The 18,250-nt window shown below is 37.8% G+C and overlaps 1 protein-coding gene across 1 annotated transcript in view; it reads right to left on the bottom strand.

Annotated features, from left to right (window-relative positions):
- Window positions 1-124: 124 nt before the first annotated feature.
- The window catches only part of nptnb (neuroplastin b), a 26,416-nt gene continuing 8,290 nt past the window's right edge, over window positions 125-18,250 (bottom strand). The window contains exons 2-9 of the mRNA XM_086267478.1: window positions 14,269-14,616; window positions 9,684-9,858; window positions 8,529-8,623; window positions 5,493-5,626; window positions 4,846-5,119; window positions 852-873; window positions 670-743; window positions 125-577 (exon numbers count right to left, since the gene is read on the bottom strand). Of these exons, the coding sequence (XP_086123604.1) occupies window positions 683-743; window positions 852-873; window positions 4,846-5,119; window positions 5,493-5,626; window positions 8,529-8,623; window positions 9,684-9,858; window positions 14,269-14,616 (1,109 nt within the window). The 3' untranslated portion in view covers window positions 125-577; window positions 670-682. The remainder of the gene's footprint in view (window positions 578-669; window positions 744-851; window positions 874-4,845; window positions 5,120-5,492; window positions 5,627-8,528; window positions 8,624-9,683; window positions 9,859-14,268; window positions 14,617-18,250) is intronic.

Genomic DNA, 18,250 nt, shown 5'->3' on the forward strand with positions numbered 1-18,250 from the left:
TATATATATATATATATATATATATATATATATATATATATATATATATATATATGTGTATATGTATATATATATATATATATATATATATATATATATATATATATATATATATATATATATATATATATATGTGTATATGTATATGCAAGGATGACTCCATAAAAAAGGTAATTTTGGATGCAAAAAAGCCACACGAGGGATAACAACAGAAAATGTCTATTCTGAGTATCCTATTGCGTTGTAATTATCTTGCATGCATTGTACATGATATGTAATACAAAAGGGATCACCTCATTTGAGGACATGATAAAATCAAGAAAGGAGACATCAACAGCACATTAAAAATGTGTACACCTCTGTGGTGGTTTTAGTCATTATTCTTCATCCTGAAATCTCCACTTAAGACTGAATAAGGCATGCTTAAGACAGCCATTATGTTCTTTTTGTTGCCAGTGTTATGCTGATATTGTTTCTCATAAAATGAGACAAGATATGCTTTTTTCAAAACTGCCCAGAGCTCCATCCACCTCTGACACCTTCACGTAGTCAAAAAAATGCAGTTTAGCCATCTCATCTGCGGAGAGAAATTCAAGAGAAGGCGTGACTATGGATAATCCTCACAGTGGGTTCTATATTTAGCCCCAATCCTCTACAACAGTGTCTTACTTGAGTAAATTGCTTATTTCGTATTCCTCTGGCGAATGTTTTTGTCCTTGTGGTTGTTTGTTGAATTTGTTTTCCTAGGAAAGAAGCACTTACAATTTAGTGGCATAAAGGTAATGGGCATGCAGATCACAGTATCCCCATATGAATTATATTTGTGGCAATAAAGATACTTGTTTACTTACATTTGCCCAACTGGTTCATCATCTTTGAGGGGTAGAGGAGAGAAGAAGACAAAAATGGCACAGAGAAGTTAAATGCGAGATCAAAACAAAAACAAAAAAACTGGCATGTTTCTTCATATCGCTATAGTAAAAAAAAAATGTTAAAAGTTCAGAAAATGCAGGAAGACAGCGAAAAGCCTTTATGACAGAATCATGCACTGATAAGACACTGAAAGTTAGATATGGGCATCACCTGCTTAACTGCTTGAATTTCATATGCATGTATATGCTTTGTGCAATAAGTAGCTTCTTACATTAAAAGTGTTTCTGGACATTAATGTGTGCTTGGTCAGCAATGACATAATTGAAGTAGCAAAACTGAAATGTGAATTAAAACCAAGGAATTGCCCCTTAAAGAGCATCTTTAACACCCAACACTGTAAACTTAACCTCACACGCCATCTGAATCTCATGGGGTTCCTGTTCATCTCAGGCTGAGCATATGTGTAGGAGGATTGCAGATGGCTCACTTAAAGCCATCTTTTAATTACACTCAGCGATTTCATAGTGATTTTGAAGGGGCCTGGTACATGAGCGTGATAGTGTAGCTGATTTGGCAAAAAGAAAAATCATGCGCCTTCTTTAACCCGTCTGTCAGCATATAGAGAGTCTATCCAATCCAAGAAGTAGAACATAGATTTTATGGCAGTATATATTTTTGTAAAATAATTGTGTCAGTCATACAAAATTGCCAAAATTCATTTTAAGGCAGTGCAGTAAAACATAGTAAAGTAGACCACATTGTAACAATAAAAAATACCAAAAGAAGAGGAACTTGTGAAAAATAATTTGGGTTGAGTGAAAAGTTAGTTCCACAGCCTTGGGGTTGGTGCTTTGCATTCAGATGAAATGTGTTAACAGGTAAGTAGCCAGTCACAGTGAGAGATTTTCCATGCAGTTATAAGTCTGAGATTAGCAGCATTAGCAACATTCCATGGCATTAAAATGGAGCAAATTATGGCAGATCTAATGTTAGACAACAACATGGTTCTGGGAGTACTTAAAGGAGGAACAACTGCCAGCATATAACACTGTTTTAACACCTCATATGTATACACCACAAAAGCTATGTTTACTATTACAGCTTTGCAAGCACAAATGCAATAACAAATGACAGATTTTTACTGTGTGAGATTAATAATCATGGTAACACATCAAGTCTGTTGAAGTGTCATTTTTAAACCTAAGAAAATAGATATGGGTTCATATCACAACATTTGTTTCGTGACATAAAGTGGGCTGTTATTTAGCAAATAATCACACAGCATAATCTGTAATTTTAGCAGCTGGTTTCGAAACATAGGATAGAAATGTCAGCCTGCATCAGAGCCTTTGGCTGTGTAGTGAAAAAAGTGTTCAAACAGCTCAGCCATCAAGAGACCAGAATTCATAATGCACACAGACAGGGGCCAAAACCTGTCTGTGTGCAACCTCTGGGAATATGGGATGCTAAAAGGAGATTTTAGAAAAGGCTGTGTATCGTGAGCTGGAAGTCCTCATTCCTGATTTGAATGGCATAAACATGGCAAATATAATCTACCTTAATCGCTTCATTTTCCAGTAGATGAAACCAAACTAGAGGCTGTGCACAGAGCTTACTTAGACTTGTGGTTTAGTTGCATATCTCTTATGTGCTATGAGTTTGTACTTTAGGAAAATGAAATATTTTCGTGCTTTTTCTACTTCTCTAATTACTAAGCACAATATAACAGATTCTAGTTTGTTAAAGAAATAAACTCCTAATAGTATGTCATTTTAAAACATTTGGTTATTTTTATATATGCAACTGAGACATAAAAAAATATTCTTAAATGCATCAACAAATACTGTTTTGGACCCCATCTAAGGATTAATACATAAGCCTGTCACACAACACTTTCTATGTGACTTTGTCTTCACAGAATCAAGACTTTGAAAAACACTTTAATATATGTAAATTTAATCAAGTTGGCTTATTTTCTAACTATTGCTTGCACATTTTATTTGGTAAATCTAATTTTGTTCATACTATGTCAATAAAAAGTGGGATGTACCCAGAAGCAATATTTGTTTAGTCTGTGTGTAACATAGAACTGGGGTACCCAGCTGGTTTGATTCACATAAACAGGGAAACTGTTGAGGCATTGAACTTTTTTTGTGTTCTTGCCTTATTTAAAAATGAAAAGAAGACAAATCTACATGAGTAGAGGTCAGACAGAACCCGTGGTGACTGAAGATCCCTTTGAGCTTTGCAGACTTTGTCATCTTGACAAATTACTATCAAGCAGTTCTGCCTGTCAGCTGAAACAGGAGAAGCTTTTTTTTATTTCAAATTATCTTATTTATGGGGTACTATATATATATATATATATATATATATGGTGTGGAATTAAATTTTCCACACCACACCAGACATACGCATAATAGTCTTTTGTTTGATAATACAACATTCAAACTTGGCTATATATAAATTGTTTAGATATGCTTGTAATGTACATTGTATGATTCCAATCATTCTGATTGGGCTTTTACTTTGATTACAAATAATTGCTCTTTAGAGACATACAAAACAGATTCCATATCCATTAAAAAAGAATTGTTGCCTGTCGAACTAATAAGCCTAATGGAAATGGATAAGACTTATTTATCTGTTTATTTTATTTTACCATGACTTTGTATAAGTTCAACTTCACTGACTGTGGTAAAATTTCAAAACTGCATCAAGCATCATGATATTTTGGGATGGACAGTAGGCTTGTAAAAACATTCAAAATGACAGAAAAAAAATGTCATGCAGGATCTCTCACTTACCACCCATTTAGATTATGTTGCCATTTGGAAAGAAGGGGAAGGGGACAAGAATTAACCAGTTAAGATATACTGTGGGACTGATAATGGATTGATTACCTTACATGTTTATGAACTCCTGTATTCTGCCTTCACAAGCAAATGTTTGCCATGAGAACAGTACACTAATAGCCAACTATCTGAAGTGAGTTGTGCCCTCCCTCTGCCCCCCCTCTGTTGTTTACATGTGGATTTATGCCATATTTCCATGTGCCAACTTAATATAATCCTTATATGTTCTTCCATTCTCCGTTTGTTACACCACTCAAGAGCAAGGAGGCAAATCAGCTGGCCACTCTAGATCCCATCTGACAGCAAATGCAACATCATGTTTGAAAGTCTCCTTGTTCCAGTAACTTAAAATTGGGTGCAATCCATTGTCGATGACTTTTGACCCTATTGCAACTCATTCAATCATTCACGCATCATTCAATCAGAGATCCCTGACCTGCTGTCCATTTGCACCAAGCGGTGCAAGTCCAAAGCTAGGAAGATTATGATGGACCTCTCCCATCCCAACAATGGACTCTTCTCACTGTTGAGGTCTGGGAAGCACTTCCGCTCCCTTAAGGCCAAAACAGAGAGAATGAGGAGGAGCTTCTTCCCCCAGGCTATTCGGGCCCTGAACCAGGTGTAGGACTGGACTCTCCCACACACGTCACTATAAGACTGGACTCTCACACACATCACCACACGCGCCACCACACATTTCCTATAATCCTATAATTCATAATCTCTTCTACTATTTGCACATTCTTTACTGTAAATTCCTAAGTTAATTTGTAAATTTTGTAGTAAATTGTAAATATTGTAAAACTTTTCTTCTGTCATTTAATGGTCGGGCATTGTACAGCTACAAGCATTTCACCCCCATGTCATACTGTGTGTGGTTGTGTGTGTGTGACAAATAAAATTTGAATTTGAAAAAATTTGAACTATTTTACATTTCTTAAAATATATGGGGAAATTTTACTGATCTTCTGATTTACTGGTATTTTTAAAGCAACAACACAAATGTCTCACAGGTTTTAAATTGCAGAGTTGCACTGTGAATGTAAATAATGCGGTATCTATATTACTAGTTACTTATGGATTCTTACTGCCATTAGAAAAGCAAATGTTGTCTTACCATCGATGATGTCGTCTGGCCTCTTGCGCTTCTCATACACAACGATGATGACTACTAGGATTATAATTTCTGCCAGAACACCCAGAAAAGGCCAAAGTGGTGCAAGATGGCTGCGGACTCGAAGAATTGTAGTCTGAGCATTATTTCCAATTGCATTAGTGGCATTGCATTCATATATTCCAGGATCCGTGTTAATATCCAGGTTTAGTATGTTGAGCTCTGTGTAATTGTCTCTATTGGTGATGAAGATTCGTCCAGTCGAGTTGTCAAGCTCCTGCATTGAAACATAATGACCATTTAATTTAGTTGAACTGCAAGCATGTCCAAAAACCTACCTATCGTGCATACCTGTTGTACCTTTATATATTTGCATTTATATTATATTTATAATAACTTTCTCATCGTTCTTAAACCTGTCGGTCTGTTTCTCAGTCAATTTTTATCATTTTAAAAATGATGCAATATATAGCGATGCCAGTTTAGCTCAGTGGGTCCGCAGGCAACCACACGCTCCATGGCTGGAGAGCGGCGGCCTGGGTTGAAATCCGACCTGGGACCCTTTGCTACATGTCCCTTCCCTCTCTCTGTCCAAAAAATATATCATTTTTATAAAGATGCAATATATATGTATACATATATTTATATACCATTGGGGATTTTCCATCCATCTTACGCCATGTCCAGGTGGGATGTGGGTAACCGACAGACTTGCAGTAAAGCGTTGCATTCTCCCCCTCATTTTTGTTTTCACTTCGCTTGTGGCCAGTGATATCCGGTTTTGCTGAAAAGGTCATATAAATTAAAAAACAATATTGATGTAAGACATTCAATGCAACATTTAAACCTCTACCAGATGGCATAAATGAGGATTACATAGATTCCTATTTGGGTATTTAGAGGCTAGTGTACTCTAAGATTGGATTAATTCCTTCAGTTTCTTCTGAAATTTTCTGAAAGATTACAGGAAGACATTTGGGGAAAAAAAGTCTTACATCACTTTGTATTTTACATTTCAAGCTTGCATTTTTCTCCTTAAGTAGCGGTTGATCTGGTATGCTAAGGTAAATGGTTATCTGCAATATATTTGCCAGTTAACTCTTTTGATTACTCTTTTTTTTTTTCATACACAACATTGCCATGCAATCAAAACGTTGTGGATTTAGATTTTTTTATGATTAAAAATGTTGTTAAGACACTGGAAAATGTATCTCACACCCTTTCAGCCTAAATATGGAAACAAACTAACCACCTGTGACTCTTCAGCTGGGCAAACATTGCAATAAAATAAACCCTATGTGCAAAATAGCATTTCACTCAGTAGAATAGAGGTTTGCAAAGAAATACAGCTTTTATCAAGAAGTGCCATTTTTGATGTTTAGTTATTTTGTAAGCATGTACTCTACTCCCAAACACGCATTAGAGAATATCACATTGGAGCAGATAAAAAGCAGTAGGATATAATTCATAAAGGAACAGGGTTATCAGTATGATATGAGTGCCTCCAGATGTTTCCATTCAAAAAACTCTTCAGTGAATTCCACAAAAAAATGTGCAAATTGGCTCTGACTAATGAATTAACTGATAATGAAAATTAAACAGGGGTTATGAGCTTAATAAATTCAGGCATATGCCATAAAGCACTGCAACACGTGCCAAGTCGTACTGATATATGAAAAGAAGTCTTTCTAAAAGGTGAAACATGAACTCTCCTTTTAACTCTCCACAGCATCAAGAAAATAGCTGTTCCTTTTTTTTCTTTCACTAATCCTCAAAAATTACAATGATTCCTTCCATGCAATTAAGCAGGATAAGAGAGGCCTGGAGTGAGCATTTTTCAGCTGCGCATGGATGGAGCAGGAGGGGTCTGAGCTCTTCTGTGACATCATCCCACTCTAATTATGGAGCACACGTGCTCCCTCAGCAGGGGAGTGGTTATGCTCATTTGTGCCTTATCCTGACTGTATTATGTCAGTGACTGACAGCACAGAGACAGCCCTCGGAGTGGTGCAAAAACAGACAGAAACCTCCATTTCACACTCCTGACTGTGATTATTAATCTCTGTGTGCTAGACACAGGTAACACATGAACGCGAGAGGTCTGTGTTAGAAAGAGCAAGGTCATAGAAAAATGTTAAAAGTTGGTCAGGATAGTAGATGTTAAATAGTTTTAAATCTTTCTTTAGTTCGCTTTCTAATTATAATTTTACCTACAGCACAGATTGTGACTCTCGATTTCTGCATTGTCAATTTCTCTTGAGGAAAGGGATCAGGATTCAAATTAAGACATTTCATAGGAGAAATGTGCTTAGAATTTAAGGAAATTTGTGAAATACGAGGTACCAAATATGTATCTGTGGTAAGCTTAGTGTCACAGACAATAAACTCTACTCCTGCCACAGAGATGGCTGGGACCGGATTCAGAGCCTTAATCCTACAACATCACAGAACCCTCCATCTGTTGCCTCTGAGCTGAGTCCTGCAAGGATGAGTGTGCCAAGGACACTGTAGGCGAGGGATCTCAGTGAACTGCTGCCAGTAGTGCAGTGCAAAGCTGGCTTGCTTAACAGTGGGCTTGCTACCTGGGTCACAAGAGATCTCAAACACCTCTAGAAAATCACAAAAACAGTTAAGAACTGAAGAAAATTCTTTATCCAGCAATGGTACTCACACTGGACACCAAAATGTTTGGCTGTTTAAGATATATCTGAAAATTGAATGGAAAAAATAATAATAATGAGCATATGATGAAGTCTTTTCATCAGCCCACTGATTTTTCTTCCAGGACAGATAGCAAGCTTCAAAAGTCAGAGGCCTGCAGTCCAGTGATGGCTAGGACACTTCAGTTTGAATAGTGATGTGTCCCATCATCTCACGATCCAGTGCAAGCAGAACACACACGGTCATCATCCATGTTATGCAATCAGGCAGCGCTTTAAGACAGCCACAGAGTAAGAGGCAGGGCATGCTCAGTATGCACCATAGCCATGCCACAGCAAATTGGCTTAAGCACTACACACAGGCAAGCTTCTCTTGAAGAGGGTTTCACTTGCCCTTACTCAATCCTTTATTCAAGTTGATGGCTTCACTGTCAGCTTGAATGAAAGCAACACAGTTGTTCTCTGGTTAGCTTTCCTGCTGTTACGTCTAATGACCTAGTTCATTTTCATAATTTTCTCTACTGTTGATTCCATCCAAAAAAAAACCCTCAAAACAAACAAAAAAAAAAAACAATAATATTAACCAGTTTTTTAGTGAACTGTATATAAGGATGCCTCCAAGTGGGCTTTGTGATTTGCATGTTTTGGAGAGCATGTGCAGTGCCTGTCCATTTTTCTAGAGTGTTGTCTCAGTGAAAGCCAAGACTGACAGCAGCCTCAGGAATACTCCCTGTCATCACGACTGCACTGGATGAATGCAAACACCTTCGTAAACTTGGGCTCTCTTTACAGAGCTTTAGGTGGTTAATGTTTTTAGGTTACATTCACTCCCCCATCTCTCAATGGGAAACCACAAATGGCATTACCATGTCATCATGCAGTGAGCTAAAATGTCAGTGCTTTCTCAAAATCTGAATACACCAGGGAGGAAGTCAGCTAACATTATTCAATCATATCATGTTTGCTAACATCAAGCAATCTTATTCTTGTCTTACTGACTTGTTTTATGACATGTAGAAATCATACCTTTTACTTCAATCGTAGCGTTGGCATTTGGTGCCGTGTCAAATGTGTAAACACACATGTATTCCCCAGAATCGTCAGCACGCGGCTTGTTGATTCTGCAACAAAAATATAACAAAACCAATTATTCCATACCACCAGTCACTTACCAGTAACTTACACTTTAAGCAGTCAAGTAATGTAAAATAATTCCAGGTTAACTTTAATAATTAGTTTACTGAACTCCAGCAGTAAAAGCCCAGAAGGCCATTGGAGACAAATGTTGGCATTATGCTGTTATATTACGGAACAGCAGCTCTGCATACTGCAGAGAAGGGCACCATAGGCATTTTAGCTGTACTCTTCAGTGTATTACTGATGTAATGTGACAAGGAAGTGACCAATTGGTCTTATCTTGTGGCTAGAGAGAGTCTGTGGTATGTCTTTGGGGGCGACAGTAGCTTTGTGCTCCAATGATTATACTGTGTGACAACAGGAAGCAACAACTAGTTGGTACTTTAGGCTATAATAAAGGTTTCACTTTTTCATTTCTAAATAAACGCAGAGATATGATTTAAGATTGATTTAACGCAGTGATAAGCTTTAAATGGGAAGTCAGAAATGAATTTCAACCCAGGTTTCAATAAGTAATTGTAAAATATTTGAAAACAAGCACATACAGAAGTCTGAATTACCTGGATTCTCAAGTTAAATTGAGAATAATTAATACTGTCTCTTTGTATTTTTGAGTAAGACTGTATGTACATTTTAATTTTAATGTAGTTCCTGTCTCTTCTTTTTCCACAGAAACTCATCACAAACAGTCACACTGACTGTTTTTTGTAGGACAGGAAATGTCACTACACTGTGGTTTACAACTGAAACTCTGTACAACAGTCACCTTTCAGGCTTAGACCCTAATTAGCGTAAGACTTTGGCTTTGCAAGGTGCTGCTCTTCAAGCACTGCTCAAGTCCCCTACAGAGACAAATATGACAAGGCGAGATTAACTTGGCACGGTTTTTACTGGAATAATAACCTTCAGGTTACATGAATCATTTAGATAATTTGTAGGTGAATTCTCATTTACTTTACATTAACGAAATCACTTAATCTCATTACCTATTCTCTCCTACGCTGCACGTCCAACTTGGAACTAGGAGGAAAATCTTTGTGTCACCTGTATATTGTGTCCTTCTGTTCCGTCCGTGTGTTGGGGATATCCTGTCCATTTTTCATCCAGAAGCTTTCCTTGTGGCGTGTATGGGCAGTGGTGAGGTTACACTGCAGGATAACTTGTTTACTAGAGGTGTCTGCTGTTAAGATGGTCTGATCAGAGGCATTGATCTTTGGTTCTGGAAGACAGAGAGTCAAACCTTATCCCAGAACATAAGGCTCAAATCTGTTTCTATCCTTCCTCCCATGCTGTACTTGCTGTAGGCTGTATTCTGTTTTTATATGATCTGTGTAGGAGGGTGTCTATGAAGTGAAGTTCACATAACAAATAAACAAAAAGCATAATAGGACATGAAACCACCAGGATGCTCTGCGTATAATATTAATCTTGTGTATAGCAATTATCCACAGTACTACCTGAATGTTTCATTTGTTTTAAGCAGTAAAATGAAGGCTTAACTGATCTACCAAGGTAAAATTTGAATTGTGGCTCTCACACTGTGTTCTACTAACACGGACACGTTTTAACTGACATCTGCAGTAAGGTTAATTATAAAGCTGGATGGTGTACCACCCAAATTCCTGATTAAACTACTGCCAACTTGTCTGAAAACATCATCACATTATATGTACCTGATGATCAGGGGCCTCAATCATAACCAGCATGTAATCACAAAACATAACTTGTGCATTGCACAAAAGTTTAGACACTTCATCACTGAAAAAAAAAAATCAGATTAATGATCGACAGTGAGTGTTCTCGGGCCAGTAGTGTTATAAACTGTTTCTGCTTCATGATTAACCTATTCTTAAACTTGACTTTTTCTAGAGGTAACCCTTAGTATGACTGTTTTTTTAAGAGCTGTTGCAGCTATTAGCCTCTTAAACTTTGCTGAGCTTGTAACCTAACCCATATCCACAGGAAAAAATATATACATAATTAGATGGTTTGCATTAACCATATATGCTTAATTATGGAAGTGTAACATATGACATGAGGCCACATTTTTCAGTTAATTGTGATCTACAGTCTTACAAATGAGACATCGGAGATAATAATTTACATAAGTGAACAGACCTTTTGACATTATGGAGCTGAATGTATATGTAGACGTTTAAATAGCTAACCACACTGGTTACCAAACAATACCAGGGTCAATTCTTCAAGGACAATCAGGGAAGGTGTCATCTGAGAGCGAGGTGCCCTTTGCTCTGCCTTGAGTAGTGAGCGAGAAGCTTCCTCTCCACTGCCCCTCCTCCTCCCGGGCTGGCCAACCATGGCAACAATGGAGCCCCCGAGGGGAGGAGCAGAGAGGAGAAGCATCATAATCCTACTACTGGCTGCTTCTGCACGGCCACTAGCAAGGCAAAAGGAGAGAGAGGGGAAAGAAGGGCTACTGAGACTAGCAATTGACTTCTGTTAGCATTTGTGGTACCCTCTTGCTGTAATCCTGTACACTCAATAGCTAAGGGGAAGTCTCTCCCCTCCCCCCTTATCTCTCTCTCTCCCCCACCAAGCAGAGCCACATGAACTATTAATAGTATGTTCGAGTCATGCGTACAAACGCACAACATGAGGTACATAAATTAACATTTAGCAAACACAGCACAATGGTCCACAGGCAATTTAACCAGAGGTTGTTTGTAGGACACCTTGTCACTACTTAAAATCTGGTAACTACTGGATAATATATTGTCATACCAGAATGTAACCAAATCACAAAACCTAGTCTTTTCCTCTGGCAGCTACTCTAATACAGTGCTACTTTGAGGTTGGATGGTTAGATCAAACTGATTGGCAGATACTTGACAGATCTGTTTTAATTTTTAAGTAGCTTTGGAGTTTGCCAAGATTTATTAAATCAAATAATCTTAACAGCTTAGACATACTAATCAACTTAGCAGTGGCTGTGTCACAGTTGTGTTGTGTCATTTTAAAGAGCAGGGCAGGCCTCATAACTTCTTTGTAGCATATTAAAACAGGAAAGGTGCACCGTCAAGGAAAACCACATTCTGAGCATGTGGTGGAGCTAAATGCTCTTAAGAACTCAATAACAATAATAATAATAATAATAACAATAATAATATCTCTTTGCAATTCGTACCATTATGACAGTTAGGATGCTACCTTGCTTTCTGGGTGTACAGTATGTCTGCGCTCAAAATCCAGTGAGATTTGTTGTGTGTAGTTAGCTTTAGTGATACTCCACACAAGATCTATGTGAAGCTATCTGAGTATGAAACACTCAACCGTTGAAATGCTATGGAAAAGATTTATGTTTTGTATTTTGTTTTGTTTTTTTAGAGGAAAAAAAAACTTTAATTTGAATTGGTAGTGGTCAAAATTATAAAAACAAAAAAGTATTTTTATGCAGCTTTTATGCTCAAGCCACTCCAGCAGAGTAAGTCCTTTATAATGCAAAACTGATGTATTTAGCCATATTTTGGTGTGTGTGTGTGTGTGCGGGGGGGGGGGGGGGGGGGGGGTTCCAGATATTCTGATATTTTTCCCAATGTGACAAACTTTACTATTGGGTTTGTAAGTTACATGAATTGCAATGTAAGTCACAGTTAAAGAACAGCATTTTGGGATATATACTCATTCGCTTTCTCATTGAGAATCAAATGAGAACATACAAACCACTTTCATGTTGGTGTAAAATATATGAAGCTACAGACAGCTGCCAAGCATAAAGATTATCTACCAATAACTAGTTTTGTAAACACACTCAGTTAATTGATGAGGTTGCAGTTACTGCCTTTTTATGTGAACTTGGAAGCAGGTGTCAGCTTTAGCCTTTCTGCTTTTGTTTCCATTTGAAGCTAAGCTAACTGGCTGTAGCATTCATCATAGTCACATGGGTGGCATCAATATTTCCCAAATGGCTATTCATTTGTTATGAACCCAAAAAATATTTGAGTGTTTCATAGCTTTGGGTACAGTATCACTTTAAACACATGTTAATTAGGCACATACACAATAACAAATGTATCTGCAGTAGATTTCGTTTTTTTCAGTAATTAAAAAAAGCCTTGTAGCTGAAATCAAATACTGCATATATATTTACATATTTAGATCTTTTTGGCATATTCTCTGGAGTGATGCACATTAACAAAGTAAATTAAGGGAAAAAGGGACCAAAATAAACAAGACAACCAGACTGTTGCACATTTCCTGAGTGACAAACTATTGCTAGGCTATAATGTATAGCCTGTAATATACATGTAATATTTGCATACTACATGTATATGGATAAAACATTTACTCCTCAGTAATGACAGAATATATTTAGGACCTGAAGGATTTGGAGAGAAAATAACATGCAAATAACCCAAGTGAACTGCTAACCACAACCCTAGTGCCCTTTTCACCATTTTGAATGAGGGCGTAAATTAAATCAGCCCCAATCCTAACAAATAGCACTCACACGTGAATCAAAATATGTCAGTCCAATCAGAAGAGCCAGCAAAAATCAGACTCATCTAAACTTTTCCGATAGCTTCACTGTGACTAACAACATTCCACATGTCCCTGTGCTCTAGTGGGCAGAGCACTGAAGCATGCACAGGATAGAAGGGTCCAGTTAAAACTCAGTTTGTATGACTGTTTGAGTGAATTGAGTAGAGGGTTAAAGGATATAATGTCATTACTGATTCACAGTCACACTCTTCATGGCTGAGAAGGCACAAGGTAACACATTGCACAGGGAGGTCCAGAGGGGCTGTTGTGTACAAGTTAAGTCTGTCTCATCTGGAGAGAGACATGCACAGCTCCCTTACATTTCCATCCTTTATTGGATTACCACACACAAATTTGAAAGCAGAAAATGTTTGCTTTTATCAGGAAGGAGTTGACAGCAGGAATCACTGTTTTACACCTTAGCAGAGCCCTCCTTGTGTCTTCTTTCAGTCCCATTTGCACCGTGCCCAGAGTGAGAAAGCCAAAAGAAAAGCACCATTACTTCAAAGCACCGCTAGATTTCCACTGCATTTAGCAGGCAGGTCTTTGAAGTAAACAAAACAAGCCACACAATGTAAGAGACACAGCTTAATGTTAAAGCAATAAGTATCACAAATAAATTTAGGAATAGGAAATGGGTCGGAATTAGGATACAGAGAAATAGATAATGATCAAAATATTGTAAAAGGACAAATGAGACAGTAAGAACAAAGGTTTGCTGCGGGTAGAAAGAAGAAAATGCAGATTGAGACTGGGTAAAGTTCCTGGGTTTGTGGTTATTTACAACAAGATGCTCAATGGATTTTGGAAAGACAGGGAATCTAGTGAACAGAAAGAGAACAGAAATATTTACCAAATCTAATTTAATATTAATGAAAACAAAACACAAAAAGAAAGCCATTTATACAATTTGAAATTTTTTTTTTCTGTTAAGAGTTAGAAAGTTATAAATCAAGTTAAGAAAGGAATTTGAATAATGTTGGGGGTTTTTTTTCATTTTTTTCAAGCCTGGCCAGTGACTGTTGCAGTGAGGGTGAGCTCTTGAGAGGTTTTAACAGCCTTGAGTGGTTGGGAGTGGGGATTTGTAGTTTGTTGACCATCTAGATACTATGGGACATAGACCACTCACTCTGTAGCACCGAAATGGTGGCCTGGGCGCGGATCCAAGTGATGGCTGGGTTTTGTCGGAGGTCATTGCGCCTGGGGTCGTTGCTTGCCCGACATTCATAGGTCCCAGAGTCCTCCAGTGTGAGGCGTGTGATACCGAGCACACTGACTCCATTGGTGCCGTAGGCTGTGTTGATAGATACCCGACGTTTGCGGGCTCCGTCCCACAGCTGCTTGAAGGAGTCAGCTCGGTTGACCTCAGCATACCACCACTGGATCTCTGGAGTGGGGTAACCGACCACCTCGCAGTACAGCTCAAAGGTGTCTCCTGTAAGCTTAGTCTCTGAGAGTGGAGACTTGACAAACCCAGCTAGAGAGGAAAAGCGTATCAGGATGGCAGGGAAGGAAAGGGTAGAAGAGGGTTAGAGCAGAAGGAAGGCATGGAAAGGCCAAGGAAAAGAGAAGGAAATTAATAGGATCAGAGAACATATAAACAAAAGAGAGGATGATTAAAGGCAAATCAAAAAGCAGCAAGCCTGAAATTATTGATAGGTTAAAAAAAAGGTTAATGATTCTGTAAATCCAGTCCATTCAACGTCAAGGTTCCCTGGCCCACTTAAGGCCAACTGTCACACAAAGTCATAGTCAACCAGTCGCAAAACAGTGCCAGCTGCAAATAGTGCTTGATATCTTGTTTGCCTTTTCTTTTTGTCTCTTTCACACGTAACCATACGAAGATATGGGATGTACCTTTCATGTGTATATTCTTGAACAAAAAGACAACATCAGTACATTAAATGCAGTCCATAGACACAAGAATATAGAGAAGGGGAACTGTTCACCTAGTGCCATGTACCTTAATCGTTTTTTTAATGGCTTGTTTGCCAATTGAACAATGACCTAACTCTATTTTCAGCTATTGTGTCCTAGTAGTCAGGGCATCACACCTATTTGACAACATTAAGGTGAAAATATCATGTTATATGTATTTGGTACTACTGAATGCAAACACTGTAACAAATCCAAAACAGATTTTTCAAACGCAATGATCAAGAAAGGTTTACCTTGAACTCACTTTTCATGCCACCCTGTCAGAGGAAGAAATGATATTTAACTGTTGAACTCTCAAACGAAATAACAAAATATTGGAGATTTAACCGTTGCATGCAGTTATTACCTCCAACAAAGATTTTAGCTTGTTAGTTAGACAAGTATCATGAATAAATAAAAATATCAGTTTCCTATAACCATCGATTTGTTTTCCAAAATCACTGATCTTTTTTTTAGGATCATAGGTTGCTGGAGTCTATCCCAGCACATGTTGGCTGAGAGGTGAGGTGCAGCCAGTCTGTCACAGGGCTAACACATAGAGACAGACAAACATATTCACACCCCCTTTCACACTCAGAGGGTATTTACACCAGTTCACAAAACATGTATGCCACTGAACTGTAGGAGGAAATTGAATATACGTCAGATTGTGTGTGCTCCACTCTTAGCAATGCAACAAGCACTAATGCTTGTAAATGAAATGATTTTTTTTTTGTATTTTGTAAACATTTAGCATGGAAAGTAATAAATAAAAGATCTGCCTTTGTCAATTTTCATATTGCCTATGTAAAGTACTTCACCAAAATTGTCCTAAATAAATGTAACTGTATGTATGCATTATAATCTCTTTTCATCCATATCAGCTCTTCCTGCTAATGCTAGAAATTAGGTCAGGCTGCTTACATTTTGGATAAGCTAGACTTTAAGAGCAGGTTTTCAAAATTCACATATGGTCACAGTGGTATAACACAGTCTGAGTTCAACTAGCTTTTCCATCGTAATGTGAAACTTGAATATGCCCTCATCTCTCCAATACTGGTATGCGATCTCCCAAGTCTGCCGCTCAGACAGACTGCCTGACTGTCTTTGTGTGTTATATACGAAACATGAAATATGGTGAATTTCACAAAAAATTCCATAATCCACCCATGGCATCCATAGGCATGGATCTGTGCCTGATTCACAACCCTGTTCCATGTCAGTAGTTAGCCCAGCAAAACACTGGCAGACTTAATGAACCCGATTTAATGACAAATCACCTGGGCCACAGACACTGTTCTCTGCTGGCCCTATAGCTTTGTCAGCTGTAAACCACACGTGCTTAAATCATTAGAAAAATACGCTGCCTTAACACTGCCCTCAATTCTGGTACAGGAAATGGGAATGAAAAGCCTTAGGTCTCCCGAGTGCTAGACTGTTTGTTGTGTCTAAATACAACGGCTTACAGGCCCTCCTAGATCTGTCTGTCCTCCTCAAAGTTATGTATCTTAGGCGCACGAACAGATAAGCTTGTAGAAGCCCAAGGAAGGAGTGTAACTGCAGTATTCACCCCCACAATAAATCCACTAATATTTCATTTAAAATATTTGATTTAAGGTTTAACTAACAGGTGAATGAGTAAAAAGTCCATTTGTATAATGCCAAAACACAAAGCATTTTTCAGGGCTGTTAGTTTAAAGGAAAAATTATCAATGTTTTAAGAAATTATTAATTTAATTTAATGAAATGATTTCAAGGGTGCTACCCAACAACTCCCTGGTTACATAAAGCCAAGCGAAAATAACATTTCTAATAGAAAATACAATTTTTGAAGAGAATTTAGCAAAAATCTTTAAAAAAATGCAGTCTTCCTGCTAGAGATGTGTCTGGGGATATTAGGTGCAACAACTATGTGCAATGCCTAGAGATATGCAGAGTAATTAGCATTTGTTTCTTTTCTCTGGAAACATCTGGGCCCATCAAGCTCACCACATTATCCCACAGGGTGAATCCTAGCCTTTCCACCTACACATTTAAAGCAATATTTCAGTATAACTGAACACTTACTATCTCACTCTCAGTAACCGGCTGTGTCACATGACACATACAACTAGAGTCATCCATGCATGAGATCACAAAATTACAGTATAACTACTCAAAAAAACCAAAAAAACATAATGAATGTCCTCCAAGGTGTAAAGAAACTGACGACTCAATTTAAATTCAAGCCCAGGGAGACTCTGGAGAAATACTCATAGAAACAAACTACACAAACACCAGGCCAATGAGCAGACCAATTTTCAAGTTGTTTAAACAAGGAGCTTACACTGGCAGTGAAAACAAAACGCAAAGCAGCCAGCTGGTACTTATTCATTTCAAATCATGTTGGGAGACGAGAAGTGACAGAGAATGGTGGTATGACTGGTGGAATGATCTCAGCAGCTTGGTGATAGCTTGGTGATAAACACATTTTGCAAAGCTGATTCCATTTTTGTTGTAGTCATGTAATAATAACCAGTATTTATATTACTAAGTAGGTGCTGAGAGCCTGGGGGGATATGATTTCAAATTTATACTTCTGCCTGTCCACAACTAAAAATAAAATGCACATACATTAAAGTTCCAACAATATAAAACTGAGAGTGTGAACTGCAGTTATGTGGAAATGACTTAACTTTTTAACCGTTATTTATTAATGTTAAGTCAAACAACATTAGAATTGCAAAACTTATGAATAAAATAAGTCTAAATTAATTTTATGCATTATACACAAATACTGCCTGAGGTTGGGTGTGGTCTAATTCCTCAAAATACACAATATTGAAAACAAACTTTGGTGCAAGGGACTTGGTGAACTTGCATCACATTAGAAAGTCAGATTTGCTGTTTGTGCACAGTGTATGCAAATAAAAAACAGAATATAACATGGTGTAGATAACAGCCTGACATCTGGAATGATCTATCAAAAAAGTCTAACAAGAAGTAGACTCGTCTGTGAGGAGAGATCCTGTATGCTGCTCATCAGCTACTGAAGGCATGCAAATAAAGGCTCTGCTTATATTTCAGGCACTTGAAAGGTCTGCAGAGACTGCAGAAATGTTTACTCCAAAAATCTTTAGAGTATCATTTACATTCTGTCTGTAGGTTTTAAAGATAGCTCCGAAAACTGAGATGGTATCTGTGTCACAGTTATA

The sequence above is a fragment of the Aulonocara sp. 'chitande type north' Nkhata Bay genome, linkage group LG1 (genome assembly GCF_057382095.1).
Source record: "Aulonocara sp. 'chitande type north' Nkhata Bay isolate Kocher_YH1m ecotype deep benthic linkage group LG1, A_spYH_male_GT1.1, whole genome shotgun sequence".
NCBI lineage: Eukaryota > Metazoa > Chordata > Actinopteri > Cichliformes > Cichlidae > Aulonocara > Aulonocara sp. 'chitande type north' Nkhata Bay.